The sequence below is a fragment of the Haliaeetus albicilla genome, chromosome 10 (assembly GCF_947461875.1).
Source record: "Haliaeetus albicilla chromosome 10, bHalAlb1.1, whole genome shotgun sequence".
NCBI lineage: Eukaryota > Metazoa > Chordata > Aves > Accipitriformes > Accipitridae > Haliaeetus > Haliaeetus albicilla.
Window position 1 is genome coordinate 2,604,652 of NC_091492.1, and position 21,291 is coordinate 2,625,942.

Below are 21,291 nucleotides of genomic sequence, written 5' to 3' on the forward strand. Positions count from 1 at the left end.
TAAGTAATTTACAGTCTTCTCACTAGTTTGGTGTTATATCCTAACTGCAGATGGATGAGTGAAGACACAATGGGTATGTGATTTCCTAAGATATTGAAGGAGAGTGGATGTCAGAGCCAGTCTCTGTCTCTTACTTTGGTACTTGGAGAAGGCATCTCTGTCTGGAGTGCCTTTCTTGCGATTATGGGAGTTGACTGCTATTCATTAAACTCTCCTGAAAAATTAGCTCTTGAGTCATAGCAGAAAAGATTTCAAGACTTTAGGTGCTGTTAAAGACTAGATGGCTTATCACTAGGCATAAAATTGTTACTGCAAAATGCCTGTGTTGCAAATACCAAGAATTAACAGGAAGAGCACACATACTGTTCTGGAGAAAAGCATACATATGGATTAAGGCAACAAAGTTCCCCATGGTTTCCCATTCCAGGAGGACAGAAGCTGAACTCAACCAGCCCAGCTGCCGATGACACAATAAAAATGGACTGACACACTAACAGGAAAGGGAGTGTTGCTGATAAGTGGAATTTCTTTGCATTTCAGGGCATCAGGAGGTCCCTCTGGACGAAGCGGACATCGAATGGTTGCTTGCAAAAGACAGCTGATCATCTTTGGAGGTTTCCATGAGAGCGCAAGGTGAGTTACTGAAGGATGGTGGGTGGTATTGAATCGTCTGTGAAAAAGACAACAGAATTTCACCACTAACAGAAAGCTGGGCTTTAGTACAAGGATTATCCTCAGCAGTACTGTTACTCATCTACACTTTTATGTTAGAAAGACAAGTCCTCTTGATTTAAAGTCTTCAAGTATTTGAGAAGCCATCCTACCACTTAGCTAATCACTGAAGTAGCTACTCGTCCTTGTAGCTAAAGCTCAGTACATCACTTACGGCCTCTGAATCTTGTCAAAGAGCTTTGTCTTCCTAGAAACATCTTCTCCAGTAGGCTCTCGCATATTACGTGAGGTCACAGCTACACTGTCATAGGGACTGTGAAGAGAAATGAGCTGCATATTGTCTCAGAGACAGTAAGAAGCATAACCACGGTCCCTGAGAGCACAGTGCAAGTTGCAAAGCCCGCCCTAGATTTGGTTGTGTCCTTGGGATTTTAACCTGGGCAGAGTATTTTCCACTAGCAGTATATGAGTTGGCTAGTAGAACGAGAGCAGGGATATTTGTATATTTTTTTCCAGCCCATGTAGACAGACGTAACTCCAGTCTGTTCTGATCTTTTGTGTTCTGGTTTAAGTTACCTTGGATCGTGTTAACTGGATAGAGTTGATCAAACCTCAGTTCTAGTAAGGAATGACAGGTAAAAAAGAATCCCGAGAGGCCTTGCTTAAATGAGCTTTGTCAAATGCAAATTGTTGCACTGAAGTAGTAACCTTCACCCGAGTAAATCTTCTGTACGTTGCTATGGCAGGAGAAAAGCCGTAAATGCAGGGAGTTAAATAAGGTGTTGCGCCTCTTCAGGGGTTCCTGGTGCTGTTCCTGAAGTGGTATTTTATCTTGTCCTAAATGGTGACCATTACAAAAACCTGTGGCGTGCCGATTTGCTCTCCCTAGAGATTACATTTATTACAACGATGTGTATGCCTTCAACTTGGACTGTTTCACCTGGAACAAGCTGGCTCCATCGGGGATTGGGCCTGCTCCAAGATCCGGCTGTCAAATGGCAACCACTCCTGAGGGCAGCATAATCATCTATGGAGGCTACTCCAAACAGGTAGGAGAGACTTTGTGGTAAGCCAGTGCAGTATTTCCTGGATGCTAAGCAGAATAGTTCATGGAAAAACTAAGGGGCTAAAGTAAAAACTAAAATGTGACAAACTCAAGTTGCTTAAGGGAGACCAATGCAATGGTCTTGACCTGTGTTGGTTGTGTAGTCCTGTGTTTTGGTTGCTTGGAGAGCGAGCAATGGGCTTAGACCTTGGGAGAGCAAAATTGAGATCTCTATTCTGCTACTTCCCTCTGCTCAGTTTCGCAAGCCTTGTCTCCTGTGCAAGATGTGGTGATCTCATCACATAGCTGCCTGCTGCTCTGACTGACAATGGTTCCGCGTGTCAGGCAGCTGCCAGATGTCCAAAAACCACTGGTAACGAGGGTGCATGTTAGCCTGTGGTTATGCCAGCTTGAAGTGAATGTGAAGCTGTGCCCTGGGATTGTTTGTGCACAGGATGGGTCAGGCTGCTGTGAACCACTACTACTACCAAAAGAGGCATCTTGTCTTCTAATTGTGCCTTTCTTCATGGAGTTGTGTGCTGACAAAGGAGCTTATCTTGGTTAAAATGAATTTTGTATTTTCCCTGCTAATCTAATCCAGTATAAGGAGGTGATAAGGAGGTAGGAATAAGCAACTGGGAAAAATGACGTTTTTTGGCAACAGTGGTGGTTACTACCAACTTAAAGCATTCTCAGGTAGTAGTCATCCATGCTCTAGCACTTGCAGGTTAAAAGCAGCAGTTGCCAGGAGACTTGTGTTTTCTTGCATCATTGAAAGGGTTAAGAGAGCAGCACTAGTTAGCAAACTCAATAAGCCAAAGATGACTTTTGATGAGCACCAGGCTTCCTCTGCTCTGCTTCTTGCTTTGCTAATCATGGTAATTTATACTGGATAGCCCTTTACACCATATGTCCTCATTGACCAAGTATCCCTGCCTCCGTGCTGGGTGGGAGGAAGTAAATATTTCATTGAGCAAAAGGCTCCTGCAAAAGCTTTTAATGTTGCGAATGCAGACAGAAGACCCGGATCCTGCTGCTACTGTCTCAGTGGAAAGGCATCGCTTCCAGCAGTGCGTTGCTGGGGGAGGAGGACGCGTTGTTCTTCTGATGTGAATAAATGAACAAAGAAAAAAAGCAGGGAAAGGGGAGAGAAGATAGTCTGTCTATATATTTAGAAGCATTTGTGCCTCCTCATGGCCTGTGCTTAGGGCTCTATCTCATCAGATGTGCATTTGATTAAATAGCAGTAACAATACAGAGGCATTTTCTATGCAAAAGGGCTTTGTCCTCTTCCTTTCTCTGTCCTGTTTCCTCACTTTTGAGGGTGGGAAGGAAGCATGAGCCTGCATGCTATGCTAGATGTGGATCTTTCATGGCTACTGAAAGCAGCTGAGTTTCAAGTGCACACTGAGCCCTATGGAAATATAAAAGTTGATGCATGTTTGCAGTTGGTTCTATTCCACTTCATGAGGGTGGGCTCTGTCACACTGCTCTGGGTTGTTTTGAGCTAATAAAAATGAAGTAGAAGGGATGGGGGAATGCAAAGCTGCCCTCAGCCTTTATGCAGGACACTGAGCAAGGATAAGAGCTGGGTGCAGTTCCTCTCCAGCCTGGAGAACAGCTTTTAGATTAAAACAACCACTCCTGTTATGAATCTACTTCCTTCGTAATAGAGAGAGTTAAGCCTGCTTCTCTCTGATGTGTCATTCCTAACGGAGACTTCTGTTGTGTATTCTGTAGCACAAGTGTACTTTCAGGCAGGAATGGTGCAGCCAAGCTACAAACTGACAAAAGCACTGGACAGAATTTTCTCTGCAGCTTTCTTGAGATGCAAAGACAGAAAACTTCTAGCATGCTCCTGAAAATTTAATTTAGCAAGCTTTAGCCCCTCTAGGAGAAACACAACTTCAGTAACGTGTGGCTATTTAATTCTTGTTGCATCTTTGCTTATAGCAGGCTGTGGAGCTGAGTCTCTCCAGGTTTACTTCGAAGTGAAGAAAGTGTGTTTGGCTTGTGTACTCCCCCCAGAGTCATTGGCTGGGGTACTCTTGGGAGAAATAAGAGGTAGACAGTGGAGGAAACAGTACTTAATTGGACCTGGGCAAGCACAGGAGGAGACCTATTCCTTGTCTCCAATTAGAGAGGCAGGTGCTACATTCAGGAGTGCTATGAAGACATTTTTGGGCATATGAAGACATTTTTGCATATGAAACCAGGCGACTGTCCAAGTAAAGTGCTATTCACCAAGTCATTTAGAGACTTTTCTAGTAAGAGGCAGGACTAAGTTGCACATGTGCTGTAAAAAAGATGCAGGTCTGTGTGGAGGCCTCCTGAGGCCAGAGCTGCTACCAAGCATGTATATGGTGTGAACTGGTTTGGAGGGAAGAGGAGTGGAAATCATAATAGCTCCTCTGTTTTAGTATCAGCATGATATGGCTGTCATATTGCTGGAGGAGAGTTGTGATGTGGCAAGGCTGCTTTCTTGCGATGGGCAGTTCTGATGCGTTATATCCTGTGGTCCCCTTAGGCCTTGTAAATCTGCTCTGAAGTACTGTACCAAAATAGCTGTGCGGTGTGGTGTAATGCACATTGCCTAGGGCAAAAAGAGATGCAAGCCCAGGAGATTCATGGTTATGGGTGGAATTGTAGGCATTTTTGTACCCAGCTGACTGTTGTGGCTCTATAAAAGCCTGAGCAACACTATCAGCTTGCACCCAGGGATGTTCCCCTGATCGCATGATTGATCTGCTCGTCGTCAGTTTGGTCAGCAGGCGCCATGAGCTGGGAAGGCAGAAGCAGAGAGATTTGGTCCCTGCTTTGATTTTCTGGACTTGCACGCAGAACTGAGCATGGAGGGTCAGCTTTCAGTAATGTCTGTCAGTCCAGGCTGTGTTTCTGAATTCCCTTCACGTGACCTGACTAAGAAAGTCTCTTTCTTGGCTGGAGAAACAGAAGCAGAAAAGATCAAGTGACTTGTCTAAGGCACTCCAGTACTTGTATACAGAGCCAGGACAAGAACCTTGGTATCCAGACATGCCTTTGCCTGTGCCAGCCACCGGATTTTGCTGTCCAAGTGGTGAACAACAAGGATGCAGATGGTGAAAAAGGAGCTTTACAACCCTGAGTGCGACTAACTTGAGATGTTGGTGCACAGATTGACAGGAGCATGCCTGATATTTTAAAATGAACGATTCTTAGCGCAATGGTGTCCCCGTGTTCATCTGTTTCATCTTCAGCCTAGAAATTATAAAGGCAACTTCTACGATCCCTTACAGAAGGGGATGTTGTGGGCATTGTCGGCTCTGCCTAAAACGTACCTCAGAATCCCGCAAGGAGCTCAGACTTGCTCTCCTGCTGATCTTAAAGATGTCCTCGCCCGTTTCTCATGCTGGGGATGGGGCTTGCTGCAGCAAGCTGCATTTTTGGCTGTATAAAGCAGTGAGACCTCTCTATTGCTAGGCAACGTGAGCGCACTGTGCCTGACTGGCACGGCGAATGCAGCCAGGAGGTGTTGGAGGCTAATGCTGCTCTACCTTGCAGGTGCAAGCAGCCTACAAGCCATGGGAGGGCTGGTGTTACATGTGTGCAAGGCTTTTGGATGCCAAAGGAGGCTAGTATGTGTGTGGGGGGGCATTGTTTGGTTTGGGGTGGGGTTTTTTTAGTGGCAAGCTTTGCAAAGCTGAATTGGATTCTGCTGGGAGATTGCTTGTGGCAGGGCTGAAGTGTTTGCCTGAATTGTAAGGTCTGGTGGGACTGGTTCCCTCTGTAGTTCTGCTTGCTAAGGGCTTCTGCTAATTGGATGTATTTTGCCACTGTTGATCTCTTTTTATCAGACATGTTTAGCACATTGTACACAGGGAATCCTGATTCCCCTTCTTCTCAAGAACAGCTCTCCATGCCTCAGTTTCCTTGCTCTTTGAAGGGGGATAAACAGGCGTCTTGCTGTCTGTCAGTGGAGCTAGGGTTTTTTAGCTAATGCTTGTAGAGCTCTTCTAACTTTCTAATGTACCTGTATGTGCAAACAATAGGCTGTGGATATCCAAGCCAGTTTTGTGCTTGAAAGCAAACACCTGGAACTTCAAGGCAAGAAGGACAGTGACGGGACAGGAGCTTATTGTGACTGACAGCGATTTGCTCAGGGCAAGCAGCAGTCCTGGGTGCAAGGGGATTGATCTCTCCAGTAGCCGTGTACTGCTTGCTGGTGAAGTGTCTGCTTTTGAGCCAGTGTGAGTTGGGGAAAACAGGCATCTCTTTGACAACAAATAACTAACTCCCACTCCACCTCATTGGGGTTTTCTCAGCCCAAGAAGCTTTGTCATGTTGCATACGCAGCGTGTTTACTACAGGAAGCCATGTGGTTTTCAGGAGAATGCAGTTATTCTACGCAGCTTGTATGATAGTGGAGCCAAGTGCTCTTTCAGTATTTGCTGTTTCCCCTCCTTTTGTGCAGGCAGTGCACATCTTACTGTGCTCCTGCACGCTTCAGCCTGTGTGTCCCCTGCACATATGAATGAGTGCTCTGTCTAGCATTTAAGAACAAACTGCAGCCTGCCTGGGACTGAGGAGGAAGTAACCACCATGTCTGTTATTGCTAGCAGACAACCACTTCGCAGTCACTGGGGTGCACTTCATGCTATAAGGTGTGAAGGCTCCTGCCTGTCTCCATCCCTCCTCCTCTGCCCATCCATCCCTGACAGCTCTTTGCTCAGGTGAGGCTTGGAGGGGTGTTTGAGGTGAGGGACAGACTAAAAAGGCTGCTATATCTCAGCTGTACGCAGCCTGCAGCTCGTTGGTGACTTCTGCTGCCCTAGACCTCTGTGACAGAGACAGTGAAGTGTGACATTGCCAGAGGATGGCACTTGCTCGGCACAGTGACTCACAGCCCTTTGAACTTGAGAGCTACTGCTGTTGATGCCACAATATGTGCACCACCAAGCTATGAATTGGTGTACTCAATACTTAACAGCACCTTTCTTAGAAGGTGTTTCTTTCCCTTCCTGCCCTGACAGCTCTCTCTCAAGGATCTGTTCAAAGTGGGCAGCTCCCAGCCCCTCCAACCACATCTCCAACACCAAAGCTTCTCTAGCTATGCCTCAGAACCACTCACCAATGCAAAAATTTGTCTTGTTTGTTTTCCCCGTGCTGAAGAACTGGCAGTGGCTGAAGGAATCTTCACTGTTTAACCTCTAATTCAGAAAATAGGACAGTCACTGATGCTTGTTCCTACAGGCTTCCTGTCCCTTGTGTGCCTGATGTTCTGTTGCTCTAGGACAGTAAAATAGTGCAGTTGTTGACTTCATCGAAGTGGTTGCACAGAAGAGGATCTCTCCAGTGTAGACATACTGTCTTGAAGAGTGTGTGTCTTTCAGTTCACTAATGGGCATGCTTAGGTGCGTGTGAAGAGCAAGAAGACACGTGAGCCACAGCCCCAAACTAACAAATTTCCCAAGGCAGCTCTACAGGCAGACCCTGGTCCTTAAGTTAACTGAAGCTTCCTTTTTGCTGCACTGCAAGCAGAGTTGTCCTCTTTCCTCCAGCACTTCATTGTCAGCCTTCCCCGGGGCTTCTCAGCATCATCTGAGTTACAGCGTTGTTGTGCAATGTCTCAAACAGACTTTCCTCTCTTCTGCCTTTCTGAGAGTTGAATACCATTCCTACGAATTGGATGCCAGGCCATGCAGTAACAACACAGCATACTACCCTGCAATAACAAAACCTGTCAAGTGCAAGGCACAGGGTTGGGTACAGATGTGCAGCAAGAGGAGGACAGCACCATGCTGCTGTGTTCTTGGGTGCATCCAAGCCCTGCTCATCTTCCTGAGGACTGGACCCAACCCTCCCAGCTTCTGCTGGGATCCACTGCCTGCACCCTGGAAGCAGTTACATAGCATAGCAATGCCATCGCCCCCAGGAGGAAGGGAATTACCAGGAAGTAGGAGCTCTGCATGAAGGATGGGTGGATAATAACATTATTAAAAGACCTCCTACAGTGGTGTGGCATAGTGCTGCTTTCAAATGCTGCATGTTGCTATGAGCACTGGAGTACAGGGGCTTACAGTGAAAGGAGCAAGGGAAAATCATGTTTAAAATTATGCATTTAATTGCCTCAACTGAGGCTTGATCCTGCTCTTGCTGGTGTCTTGCTGTTGCCTTTAGTAGGGGTGGAAGTGGGGCTTCTGTTCTGTTTCTGTTTACGAGAAAAAAAACTGTTGCCCAAGGCTCTGTGGGGACCTGAATGCTAAAAATGACAGCTGCAGTCAGGCTGTGGTGCAGAGAGCGAGCTGTCACCTCTGTTTCTCTTGTAGTGGGATGGAGATGGAGGGGGTGGCAGGGACTGAAAGTCTGCGTGCTAGTCACAGGTCTGTGCTTAAACTTGGGCCTCACAGATGATACAGCCCAGACGCTCTGAGCTTCTGTTCAACATTCAAGGGCAGAATCCCAGTGGGCCTTGCAAGCCCTGTGGAAAGTTGTCGTGTGCCACTTGGGTGGAGTGGGTATCTGCTCTCTTTTTACAGCTAGAGAAGCAGAGGCACAGATGTTAAATTAGTCCCTTGAGAGCACCTGGTACTGTCTGTGACAGAGTAAAAGGCAGGACTTTGGGTCTCCTGTTTCCTTGGTGCTGCTCTTCCCTCCTTCTCTCTGCAAAACAATCAGTTTTAATCCCTTGTGACAATTTATTTCTCTTCTCTGGGTGCTAAAATTGCTGCCCTTAAACTGACTCCTGTAGTCTTCATAGGGCCACAAGTCCCAGGATCTGTGTTGCAGCCTGGAGAGCCCTGCCTGGTTGTCACAGGCAGAAGTTGGTTGTGGCTCATCATAGGAAGTAATCCTGCTTTGAACACTATGGTTGTGACCTGCCTGATGCTCCAGAGCCACAGCATGACTACCTGTGTGGCTGCTTCTTGCCCAGTCACAGTGTTTGCATTTAGCACAGGAATGTACAGATCTAGGCTGTGATGAGGCTTATCTGTGGGGCGGTGAGTTCAGAATGGCGCATACCGCCATTCTGGCATGGGTGACTTTCTAGGCCTTGAAAAGTTGGACCTCCTATGTTTTGGGCCACTGAAACTGTTTCACGGAGCATCCCTGTCTTTCCCTTCTCTGCAGAGGATTAAGAAAGATGTTGACAAAGGCACCCTGCATACAGATATGTTCCTGCTGAAGACTGAAGGTGCAGGCAAGGAGGAGGGTAAGCTACCGCTGCAGCTAGGAGGGCTGTGCTGGAAGTGATGCTGCAAGACTGTGAATGCAAATCCTCTCTCTTCCTTTGAATAACAGACCAAAACACTCCAAGCCTAGAACAAAATTTCCCTTTTAATGAAAAGTCTATGCCCCAGTGTTTGCTTTGGGGCTAAACACAGCAGATGAGTTGATTTAAATATTTCTTCTTCCCAGGAGTAGCTAAGTGCATTTGTATACTGTGACTCAAGCTTAAAAAGAAAGGGGCTAGGGTGAATGAAACAGCAGTTGCCGGGGTATATTGGAGGAATTATGTTCTTTTTTGTTTATGTGTGTTGGAGAAGGAAGATGGGCCATCACACATGCAGGCAGAATTCCTCACTGCGAAGGGAAATGGGAAGTAGGCGCTTGTTGCGCTTGTTGCCGCAGCAGACTGTATGCTGCACAGTGGTTCTGTCCCCTTTTCACACTCCATTTTACAGCCTGAAAAGATGAGGCTGTGTCTGGTTTGCTGAGAAAAGCTTGCTGGTTAGCTGAAGGCTGTAAGGAGTCATGGTTCTCAGCTCCAGGTGACTTGATTTCAGAGCTCATGTAAATGTTAGCTCTGATGCAGTGAAACACTGGGGGATTAGAGCTTGTTGAGAAACTTCTGCGAGGAACTGGCAGAGCTCTGGAGAAAGGTTGGGGTATGCTTTTTGTCAGAGAATCACTTCTAGCTCACAGCATCATCTATCTTGACACCTCCTAGTTGGTCTTGGAATAGTCTGAGATGGAGTGGAGGGTCTCCAGGCTCCTTGCATAACTATGTGAGAAGCTCTGGCCTGCACAGACAGCTTCAGGAAAAACTACAAGAAAAGTTATTTTAGGGATTTTTTTTGGTTTATGCGTGGGAGGGAATTAAAACAACATTTTGAAATTCCTGTTCTCTGGGACATTTTGATCACTGCTCTTCTGTTTCACAACAGAAAATCCTTGGGATTTCAGAATTCTACAGGCTGGAAATTCCTGTTTTGACAAACTCTGTTTGGTAGTGGTGGCTCACTTATAGACTCTTAAGAGAGAAGACTGGGGTGTGATCTCATGAGATTATGTAATGCAGGGATATTATCAAGAGTGATTTCTTGGTTGGTTGGTTGTTTTATCTGTGAATGTCCCCAGAAATAGGAATTCCATCACTTTCCTTAGGAGAGAGCGTATTTTGTCCTTGGCTCAGGGAATGGGACAATCTTCTTTGAGCTGAATTTCTAAAATGTTAAAATTGTGATGGATTTCTTTAAACCTGACCTTCTTAAAGTGGGATTTGGGGAGGAGGTTGGTCACATATATTGTCTGGATTCCAGACACTGCTTGCATTATGTCCTATTTATAGTTTATCTTCTTGAAATTGTGGTTCCTTCGGAAACAGTGCCTAGCCAACGCGTATGCTTCTCCCAGCCTGCATTTTAGGGATTCGCTCTAAATCCAAAGTAGAAGGGATTGGAGCAAAAGCAGAGGGTTTAGAGCACAAGCCTTCTCCCGCTGCTGAGCCCTTTTTTAAAGTGTGGTTGGGTCTCCTTACAATTAACAGTACTTATTCTTGGGGTTAAGGCAGTGGTGCAAGTTGGGAGATAAGGTACTGCAGTAGAAGGGACCTGCGGAGAAAATCTTGTAGAGTGGGTTTCACGGGATAACTGAGGTACCTTTCCTTGGTACTCAAAGATCTATAATCAATTCTGGTTTGAACTTCACCCTCCTGTAAAGGTGTATACACCTTTCAAGAGGCTCCCTGCCCCAGAAAGCACACCCTGAAGAGAACTCTCTGCATTTGCTTTTATTGAAGACAAAATGGCTTTCTAAGCATAGAAGGGATGTGCAGATTAGCTGTGTGATTGAAGTGGAAATGCAAGTGGTTCTGATTAACACTGTTGTTGAAGGTGCACTATGCAGCTCTGAGAATGTCCAAAATAGGTCATTGAGTTACTTGTTGGAGTACTGAAGGGCCTTGAAGTTATGGAAACGATCAGGTTTCTCCTTTGCTGATGTTCGTATTTGCTTTTATCCATTACCAGACAAGTGGGCGTGGAGTCGGCTCAACCCATCCGGAGTGAAACCCACTCCCAGGTCTGGCTTCTCCGTGGCAATTGGTCCCAATAACCGCTCCCTTCTGTTTGGAGGCGTGCATGATGAAGAAGAGGAAGAGAGCATTGAAGGAGACTTCTTCAACGATATTTATTTCTATGACATTGGGAAAAACCGCTGGTTTCCTGGACAGCTAAAGGTTTTGTTTTAAAAATAACACAGATATATTGAGTATAAACTGATCTTCCTTGATGATCTGACACATGTTCTTTGGGCCTTTTTTGGCCTCATACAGCTTTCTCACGGTGTGAAGCAAGCTCTATTTCTAATAACTCAGGGTGCTCCAGAAGCTGAGCCACCAGGTGTGGCTGCTGTTTTGATCTGTGACCCACTGATAGTGAAGAGGGGGAGAGACTATAGAAATGAAGCTGTGGATGTGCAACTCTAGCAGGTTTTTGCTACCAGATCAGCTGAATTCTCTTAACTTCATGCTGCCCTTCTCCTTTCCTGCCACTTAGCTCCCTGTGCTCACCATGCCCTGCTTCCACAGTGTGATGCAGACTGTCACCCGTCTGGGGAGAGAGGAAGCCTCTGAGCCCTGATGATTGGGCACAAAGCAAGAGTGGTTCAGGAGGCAATCCCCCTCGTCTAGAACTCAGGCTGCATGTGCCCCATTGTTGTGTAATGCAAAATGACACAAAGCAGCATGAAAACATAGTTATGGTGTTTTACTGGAGGCCAGCTCCAGGTCAAATGTGTAATTCTGACATGAGATGGTTCAGTAAAAGCTACTATGAAAAGATCTTGTGTAGCACTGGGATCAACAAACCTCCCTCTTTTCCCCAGTGTTGATGAGCTACTAGAATAGATGAAAGATTAACCTTAGCTCATAAGAACTTCAGAAATGTGGCCCTCAGCTCAGATCTTTGATTTTGTTTGAACCACTCTCAAGGGGGAAGTGAGGTGGAAATGACCTGGTTGAGCTTCCTTCTTTCCACCCCCACTGTTTCTGGGTTTGTTCTCAAAAAGGAGAGGTCAATCACACAACAACAGGCAAACATGCACTTGGATGTTTGCTTCTGCCTTTCTAGCTGAGTGTTTTCCAGCCCGTTAAAAGAGTAGTTCGAAGACCCGGAGTGCTTCCTGTTAATGCACTGTAATTTAGCACCCAGCAATTGTTTTGATTTCACAAAATGGTGGGTTATTTTCTCTTGTTCCTGTCACAGACTAGTGGACTATGTGTGTGTTTGCGTGCACCTGCAAGGAGAGCAAAAGAGCTGTTCTCTGTCTCTTCAGCACATGCTGCCATTAATAGAGGAAGCAACTCCCCACCATGGGTTCTCCAGGAGTTTCATTGCTCCTTGTTTTATGGCTGGTAGAAGTTCACGCTGAGTGGGAGGTTGCACCTATCACTTGAGACTTACAATTGTAATGAATAATAATTGAAGTCTTCCCCCCTCCCTCCCAGCAGCATCCACAGTATTTGTATTAACTGCTGTACATGCTATTAGGTGCACACAATTCACACGCAGCCTCTTTCTGTTCCTTGCTCCTGTTAACAGGGACCAAAATCTGAGAAGAGGAAGCGAAGACGTGGCAGACAAGCTGAGGCAGAGGGTGCTGGAGATGAGGAGATGGAGAAGCAATCTCCACAAGGCCCGGTGGAGATAGTCAAAGAGGTGGTAGCAGAAGATGGGACTGTCATGACAATAAAGCAGGTGATCTCTGGACCTGCAGAAGAGAAGGAGAGGTCTGAATCGGAGGAGGAGGAGGAAGATGGAGCCTTAAGCCAGCAAGTGGAACCATGCCCACGTTCGAATGCCATGTTGGCGGTGAAGCATGGGGTTCTCTATGTGTATGGGGGAATGTTTGAGGTGGGCGATCGCCAGTTCACCCTCAGTGACCTCTACAGCATCGACCTACACAAGATGGAAGAATGGAAGGTGCTAGTGGAGATGGATCCAAGTAAGCTCTAATGGTGGGATCGATCTCTCTGCCTTTAGTGTAGCAACAGTACACTAGGGGAAAAAAACCCCAACAACTACGGAGCTTCCTCAAGGGGTGGGGATGAGTCTTCAAGCAGTGTTTTTTCCTGGACAGGAAAAAGCATGGGAGTATGTGATATGTAGTGTCTTACGATCACTGTTGCTGCAGAAACTTGTCTGGTCCAGAGCTTTGCGATCACTGTAGAGAGTGAGCTCTGGTCTGTCTACTTTGAAAACCAAGACAGGTACCTGGAGCATCTTTGTTCACTGGTGGCAAGTTCTGGCCTGGGAAGTCCTGCTGTGCCATGTTTGTCCACTCAGCAGAGGACAGGGATGTATGCTCTTGCCTGTCCTCACCTTCTCAGGGCAGTGAGGGTCTTGGGTACTGCAAAGCACGGGGGCTTTAGCTAGGGTTATCTCTTTGTACCTTAAACATGTAGTATGTTTGCTGTGTACTCCGAATACCCTGCTGGGCTGTTCTCAAGCTGGGAAGGCCGGCTCAGGGTCTGTGGCAAGCACAGAAGTCAGTTCCTGAATTCCTGGCTACATGGTCATTACATGAGTGTTCAGTAGTGTTGCAGAAAGCATTACCTGAGAGACCTCAATGAAGATAGATTTGACGGATTTTTCTACTGTTTATTGAAAGAAAATGGGGATCTGTCTTACAGCAACATATCTCTTACAGTAGTGGCTAAGTGATTCAGCCCAGGTCATGTGCTAGGCACTGTAGAGAGACATGAAAAGAGGGTGCCCCTGCCCTGGAAGCTCACAGTCTGCATGTGCATAATGGGCAAAGGGTGGAAAGGAAGGAGTCTTGCTCGTGATCACAGAACCATGAAGTGCTAGGGAGAGGAGGTGACTCGTCAGCATGGGCACTAACCAGCTTTTCTTCCACAGCTGTTCTGTGCTGTTCACGTCTTCCTGACTCTCTTTCATCTCTTCCCACTGCTCCCTATTAGAGCCAGGCCCTGTACAGTGGGTGGATCTGCAAGGGCAATGAATACAGCAGGGCTCTTAAGGAGCACATCTGTCTGACCTTGCCTTGGCATCTTTCATGACAGTTCTGGGTGTAGGAGTAGGAAACAGCTTGTTATTTATTTCTTCTATTTTTTTTCTTATCAAAGAAGCACAAGAATGGCTGGAAGAGTCGGAGTCGGATGAAGAGGATGATGATATGGAAGGTGCAGAGGGAGGGGAAGAGGAAGAGGAGAGCTCTGAAGAGGAGAGTGAAGATGAGGAAGGTAATGATTAAGATGAATGTTGTCTTCATGCTAATATAAAGTGGGGTTTAGTAAAATACCTGCTCGTTTTGCTGCCAGCCTGGAAGGCCTCACTGGCATCCAGGTGAGTTTTCCAGCGAAAGCAAAGTTTTCATACTACACTGCTCTCAGGGTAGAATAGAAATTTCCTGAGTTACTGATGAGTTTTTAGGCTATTGCATGTAAACACATTAGCTGAAGAGTAGTCTTGGCCGGGTTGATGCATGGAAGAGCAGATTGCCTTCATTAGCTGCTTGTGACCTCTCTTTCTGTCTTCCTTCCATTGTGTAGGAGAGGAGCAACACCCATCTGTTCAGCCTGATGAGAAGCATGCAGACTATCTGTCCAGGACGGAGCAGTATTGGATTAAACTAGCCCGCAGCAACATGGGCCCGGATGCCAAGGAGAAGAAGGTGGTAAAAGTGGCACATGCCATGGCAAAGACTTTCTATGAAGATTCGGTCTAGGTGTTGTTGAGGCTGTTCTGTGAGTGAAGAGACATGCTGGGAGCAGTGGTTAGCTCCATTGAACTCAGCCTGATGTGCCAGGAAGTCAGCGTGTCCAGAGTGCGTCCTGGCATTCCAGCTTTTGCCTATTCTGTGAGTGCTTCTGGGCTGACCAGTCTCAATATGCCTACTTGATTAGTGCTCTGGATATGCTGTTATTCCCCTGGAGGTTGTGGGAGGGTCTTGAGGAACAGGATTGCTGTCCAAGCACTTGTTCTGCAGAGGCTGGACTATACGGTACTGTCATATTTTTGTTCAAAAGTTGTTTTGAGTCTGTCAAGACAAACTGCACATCACAATGGTTCACTGGTCCCAAATTACCTACCCTGACTGGGGCCGGAACATGTCTCCAAGTGTTTCTGCAATAAACTTACTTCATTGCATCATCTTGGTTTTCTCAATTAAACCCTTCCTAGCTTTTCTCCTTCTTTTTCTCCTGCTGTGAAAGAGGGATCGCTGTTCCCGCTGTGAAATATGCAGGTAGTGGTCGTAAGATGCACCAGCAGCTCTGAGATGTGGCTGCACTGCCTGGAGAAACCTGGGAATCCTTTCATAACTTAGCTGTATGAGAGCCACTGTAACCCCTGATGCATGTAACAGTAGGAGTTTCTTCCTTTTTAATGTTAGCTGTAGCGGGTTTTGCCTTTGCTTGTGGATTCTCCCTGTTCAGTTTCTCACATGTTGGCCAAGAAAGCAGTTGTCCTACAAGTGAACTCTTTATGACCAGTGAAGTGTCCTACCATGAGACCTGATGGCGTGTTGAGGACAGGGGGGAGTGGACCGACACTCTCAAAGGCTTTTTTTTTTTTTTTTTACCCCTGCTTCCTGACTCAGCCCCTCTCTTCAAGGCATTGCTTTCTTTCCAGCAGAGCAGTGCTGTGGTCCATAGGGACAACAGATGGGATACAAGTGTGTCTGTTGCAGCAAACAAGTGATGACTTGTGTTGACACCAGAAGGCACTGGCTGTCCTTGTGCAGAGAAATTTCAGGGTGCCATGGGTATTGTTTTGGCAGGGGCATCACCAGGGAACCAGCTCTCAGGAGAGCAGTGCTAAGTTCTGCAAGGCTAATTAGAATGTAATAAAGATTAAATAGAGCAGGCTGCCAATGTGATTTAATTGTCAAGATAAAAACATGTTTGATAGGGAAGTACCTTCCATGCAAAATAACAGGCGAGAGGTGAAAACAAACCATGTATTGTTATCAACAGGAAAGAATCCGTAGCGCTTGCTTGGCTAATAGCATCGGTTGCCCTCTTGTCCTGTCACTTGGGTTAGTTTACAATACCTTGGTCTCGTTGACATTCGATCCTTTGTGTGTGTGTGTGACATCCGAGGCTTTTTGTGCAATGTTTTGGGGAATCTGCCACTGAGTTGCATTTGCAGATTTTGTTTTTATTATTGCTATTTATTTATTTATAGTTTGAAAAGTAGTGGTTTTAAAATCACAGCATCTGTGCACAGGACTCCATTCCAAACGCCCAACCAGACAGGGGAAACACCCTTTTTGCCAGGTGTACTTTATCATTTTTTGCCTTTTCAAATACAGATATACACCCTGAAGGAATTTTTTTCCCTCAGCTGAAGCCGGGTTGCAGCAGTGCCAAGGATGAAGGATAGTTTTGTACAGTGCTGCTGCAGCCGCAGGAAAAGATTCTCCCTCCTCCTTCGCTGCTAGAGAGACTTGTTGGATGAGGGAACTAGGTGCATCGGATGAGCTGGAGTGTGTGCAACAATAATCTGATGTTTCTCCTTTCACCTTTTCCTCAAGGGCTCTGGAACGTAGTCCTAGTTGTGCTCTGTGCCAAGCTAGGTATGACTGGAGAAGGCATAGACTGGAAGAGACACGCTTCCAAGGAACCTGTGAGTCAGGATGGGCCAACTGTCCTGCTCCTGCAAGCAGTACAGCAGCCTGTTTGTGTGGCCTCCCATGGGGAGCACGCCGCCTGCCTCGCAGAGCTGAGGGAGAGAGGGCTTTGGAGGTGGGTTGCAGGGGAGATGATGGCTTCCCAGGGCTGTCATCGTTCTGCTGGGAGGTTGGGTTGACCTGGGCATTCAGCTTGCTTCAGTTCCTCCTGGAGCTGGGGTTTTGGATGAGCCAGCATAGGCTGCGGCTGATCATCTGGCTTGGTTCAGGAGGCTCTGGTGGCCATCCTTAGGTTGCATGATGAGAGGCTGCTGCCATGGCAAACTGTCCTGGCCTGAAAATTGAGGCTTGGTTGTCAGCTCTGACAAAATGAGGCTGTAGCACTGTAATTGGAACAGCCTGCACGGGGACTGAAATGCACACGGCGTCCATTCTCACTGGAGCATTTGCAGCCATTGGACTTGAGACAGAAATTAATTCTGGTGCATCTGCAGCCACTGCTCAGCAGAATGAACAAGACAAATGCAGCACTCTCTTGAGCCCTGCAGCCAGCAACAGCCAAAGATCTGTCTGGACACCCTGGCCCATCTCTTGCTGGTGTAACTGTGGAAGCCTTGGAAGCTGTCACGTGTTGGTTAAGCAAATGAAACCTCTGAGAAAAGGTAAAAGTTCTCTGTGGTGGAAACCCAAGCAGGGATGACTGATTACTACTACTATGTTAAGTGCTTGCAGAGGAGGTCTGAATGTGATGGGCTCTGCCGTGGTCTTAAGAAATGTAAACTGTGGTACTTTGATACCAAACTTTAACGGTACCTTGCTTCTCTGAGCATTGGCTGAAAGCCCACTGAAGCCTGTTCAGGGTTGCTGGATCAGATCTCTGGTCATTTTTCTTGCATTGGGTCCAAAAGTATCTTAAAGAGGAAGGTAAGTATTTTGCAGGCAGACACACATCAGTGAAACAGCTTGCCTAAAATGATACCTAAGAGAAGGGCCAGGGCTAGAACTTGGTGAAACTAGGAAAACTAGGAGAAATTCCAGAAACTGGGAACTGAGAAGTTCCAGCACTGTCGGTCATAAGGGTACTTATTCCTGTCTGACATGTACAAAGAACAGCTTGTCCTTTTGTTAATGTATGTATGCCCAGATAAAATTCAATTATTCCTTTGGCATCCATCACACCATTGCTTTTGCCCATCTCATTGTAAAGGGATGAATGTATAAACATTTACATAGGAGAAAGAGACCTCAGTTTATTATTATATCTGGAAACAATCAAGCTGTTGGTGTTGTTTTCAGCTAAAAGACAAGGCCAAATAACTTTTTTTTTTTTTTTAAACTGACTCCTTGAGGAAAATTTATTCAGTAATCCCCTTTCTTTGGGCCACACACACACTGTAATTGCACTGTAAGCAACACAGTGAAATTGGATTTTTCTGTTATGTTTACATGCACAGCTAGGAAGGGAAAAAGTGAGTAAAGGAGAGTGCCAGCTGAAATACATTTGACTTCAGGGGTTGCACAAAAAAGGCCACAGCAGAAGGTTAGTGGTTTCATGTCTAACTCAAGCTTAGCTTGTAACACATGGGATTGTTTCTCCCTCACATCAGCGTGTGTGTTGCAGTGTAACGAGCAAGGAAGCTCGTGACTTGCTGTGGAGTTTTATCAGAGAGCAATCGGGGTAATTGGGCTGACCCAAAGATAAATGCTGTTTGTAGATGGAAAGACCGTCCCTGGCACCTCTGCTCATGGGATTTTACTAATAGCGAAGACTTGGTTCAGTCATGCTGAGTTGCTCGTCTCCTCACAGCGCTGCCTACCTGCTGTGGTGGCTTATGGAGATAAACCAGTCCTAAACTCTTCTGCTGGCAAATTGCTTGTTTGTCAGGCTTGTCGTCCTCTGCACACGCTGGGCTGATCTCATCCTTCCTCATTTGTCTTGGAGAGAATCTGGGTTCATTCATCGTCTGTTCTGTATTGGCAAAACTTCTGCTTTCTTGCTCCAGCAATACCATGGGTGGGTCCAACCAGTACTAAATGGCCCTGAGCACATTGTGTCTGTCAGCAAGACAGAAAGGCTAAAGACACACATGTTCTTACAAATGTAGGTCTCTGAAGGATGGGGGGGTGGGAATGGGAGCGTATCAAATGCTTCAGCTTCTGCTGGGAAACAGCTGCTGGCTCAACAGCTGTAGCATCCTTCGTCACTAACTCACAGTGACTTAACGTTACAGACAAACGAGAAGAGAGCTTTGAAACATGCTCCACCTTGAAGGGACTGGGGAGCAGTGCTCCTGCTGCTTGCAGGAGTAATTCTTGCAGCTCTCCCTTCCAACAAGACTGAACACCTGATAGCAAAATGCAGCACTGCTGGGGCGGGGGTGGCTGCTCTTATGGAGGAGGGAAGGGGTTGGATGTTAAAACAAGCGAGCCTGTAAGAGAGCCTGAACCTTGCTAGACTATCAATGCTGTTAATAGTGTACCCAAATTGGGGATAAAAGGAAATAGGCAGATGGTAAGGATTGCGAGTCTACCAGGTAGCAGTGTAGTTGAGCAAGTAGCACCTGTGCATGAATGTGAGTCTCTAAACACATCTAGACACCTCCAGATGGGGAATGCGCAATCCACCACAGCATTTCTAAGCCATCCATTCAACAAAAGCTTCTGGGCAACACTCAGCATCTCTCAACTCCTAGAAAGCGAAGTTTCCTTTAACTTTATGGATCATGACCTCTGAGATGCTTCGAGTGAAGAGACAGCTCATGATGTATCCAAGTTACATATTCAGACCTTCGGGCACTGATTAGTAGCCGTGGGGGTTCATTGCCTGTTGAAACGTAATGAGGTGATTATGCATACGCAGGAAAAACAGGTTGGTGGTAGTGCTGAAGCTGAGTGCCTGTGGGTTAATATTAGTTGAAACAAACCAATAAAAGGAACTTGAGAGCTTGAAATGCCTCTGAGGGAAGCATAGTCCTGGTAGATCTGTTACTCAAAGGCACATTATCCAGTGTTTGCTGTGCTCAGGGTTGTCTTCAGTGGAGAGCTGGTCAAGGAGCCTGGCTGTGAAGGTCAGTGATAGGCCACAACAGAAGTGATGCAGTTCATTTAGGGGCTGTGTGAGGAGTTAACCAGTTTCCCCACACCAGGAAAACTTGCCACCATATCAAGATCCTGCAAGGCCCATCTTCTGTGCAGACAATTTACCCGTGCGCAGCAAAGCTGTGCAGCATGGGCAGGAGATCCAGGCCGGCCTCTGCTCTGTTCTGCTTTCACACAAATCTCTGAAGTCAACCTCACCCTATGACAGTTTTAAAAAATTCCTACTTTTCCATCCTCCCTTAACTTGGCAAAGCCTGTTAGGACATGTAATTAGTCCTTGGGTTTCAGTTAAGACCATCATGGATATGACATTATTTCTTCTCTTGCCCCTCCCCTTCTGTTGCAGTCTGGATATTTTTTTTTTTCCAGCAGTACTTCATAACTCCACACAAGGCAAATAGAAGCTGCAACAGCTCAGTATCTGTGAAAGATCAGGCCCTGGAGAGTCCCAATGCTCTCGGAGAATCTAGGTCTCGGGTACAAGCAAACCAGACGCCAGATGGGCTGGTGAGAAGCTGACGTGGCACGAGCAGGCGGAGGATTTTTCGTATTCCTTCCTTCTTGCCTTCTCCAAAGATGTGGTGTTGAACCAGCCCATCGCTCGCACAGGTGGGGGCTGGCCAGAGGACCTGGGTGTCCCCAGGGAGGGACAGGTCCCCCTTTTCCCAATGGCTTTGCTGCGATGGCAGGAGGTGGGCTGGTTCCTTGAGCCCCAACCCCTCCTTGTGTTTCAGGTGCTGCTTGTTCTGCTGTAGGAACGTAATACCATCACAGCCTAAAAAAAATTACATAAACCTTCAGCTGTTCACATGCATCTGTCAGTGTGGACATAAAACAGCAGGTATGGACAATTTACACAGATTTATATGCCATGATGATAGACATTTTAATGTGCTTTAGGTAGATATGCATGAATCCAGGGCTCATAAGGCAGGGAAATATACTGAATTACCTCTCTCTCTGGGCTACTTCTCAAGACTATTTCTGGCCTTGGGCAAATGTGAAAAGCCCAGAACTAAGACAAATTGCTCAGTTCCCTGTGATTAATAAAGGAATCATTATTTTTAAACACGTGGTTTGGGAGCCAGTGAATATTAGTCTTCGGCTATCTTTCATACTGAACAAACCTCACCTCGACTGAGGTTTTATCCCATGGAACAAAGAGATGAAAAATCGGAGCTGCATTTGTGTTTGTACATAATTGCTGGTACATGGGCAAGAGCAGGAATAACTAGTCGGTCACCAGTGTGAAAAAGCTAGTCATGAAATCACTAGGACTTTTATTTGATGGATAACAAGAGGCATTTTTGTGCTGTTTTATATATATCTAAATATCTTACTGTGTTTGCATGTAACTGTTTAAGCTGCTTCTGGCAGGACCTTTGTGTCATGCACTTGAACGTACAAAAACGTCCTCAAGAGTCTTTACAAAGAGTTGCAACCAGGATTACAAAACACATGGATGAGTTCCTAGGGCTGCAATCACAATCTGGTATTATTTGGTTCGTTTCAAGTATGCAGCAAGCATTCAAGAGTAAAAAAGATGACTAAGGACCCAGAAGTTAAAAACGGAAGAAAAAAAAAAAGGAAAAGGTACAAAGACGATGGACAGTTACTGTGGA

General features: G+C 46.3%; 1 protein-coding gene across 4 annotated transcripts in view; it reads left to right on the top strand.

The window, feature by feature from the left end:
- KLHDC4 (kelch domain containing 4) overlaps positions 1-15,090 on the top strand; it is a 28,834-nt gene extending 13,744 nt beyond the window's left edge. For 3 of the 4 annotated variants that reach the window (XM_069793315.1, XM_069793317.1, XM_069793318.1), the window contains 7 exons: positions 541-633; positions 1,562-1,721; positions 8,825-8,906; positions 10,945-11,153; positions 12,517-12,919; positions 14,064-14,180; positions 14,490-15,090. In XM_069793315.1, the coding sequence (XP_069649416.1) occupies positions 541-633; positions 1,562-1,721; positions 8,825-8,906; positions 10,945-11,153; positions 12,517-12,919; positions 14,064-14,180; positions 14,490-14,665 (1,240 nt within the window). In that variant the 3' untranslated portion in view covers positions 14,666-15,090. The remainder of the gene's footprint in view (positions 1-540; positions 634-1,561; positions 1,722-8,824; positions 8,907-10,944; positions 11,154-12,516; positions 12,920-14,063; positions 14,181-14,489) is intronic. The other variant, XM_069793316.1, reaches the window with a different exon arrangement.
- Positions 15,091-21,291: the final 6,201 nt, after the last annotated feature.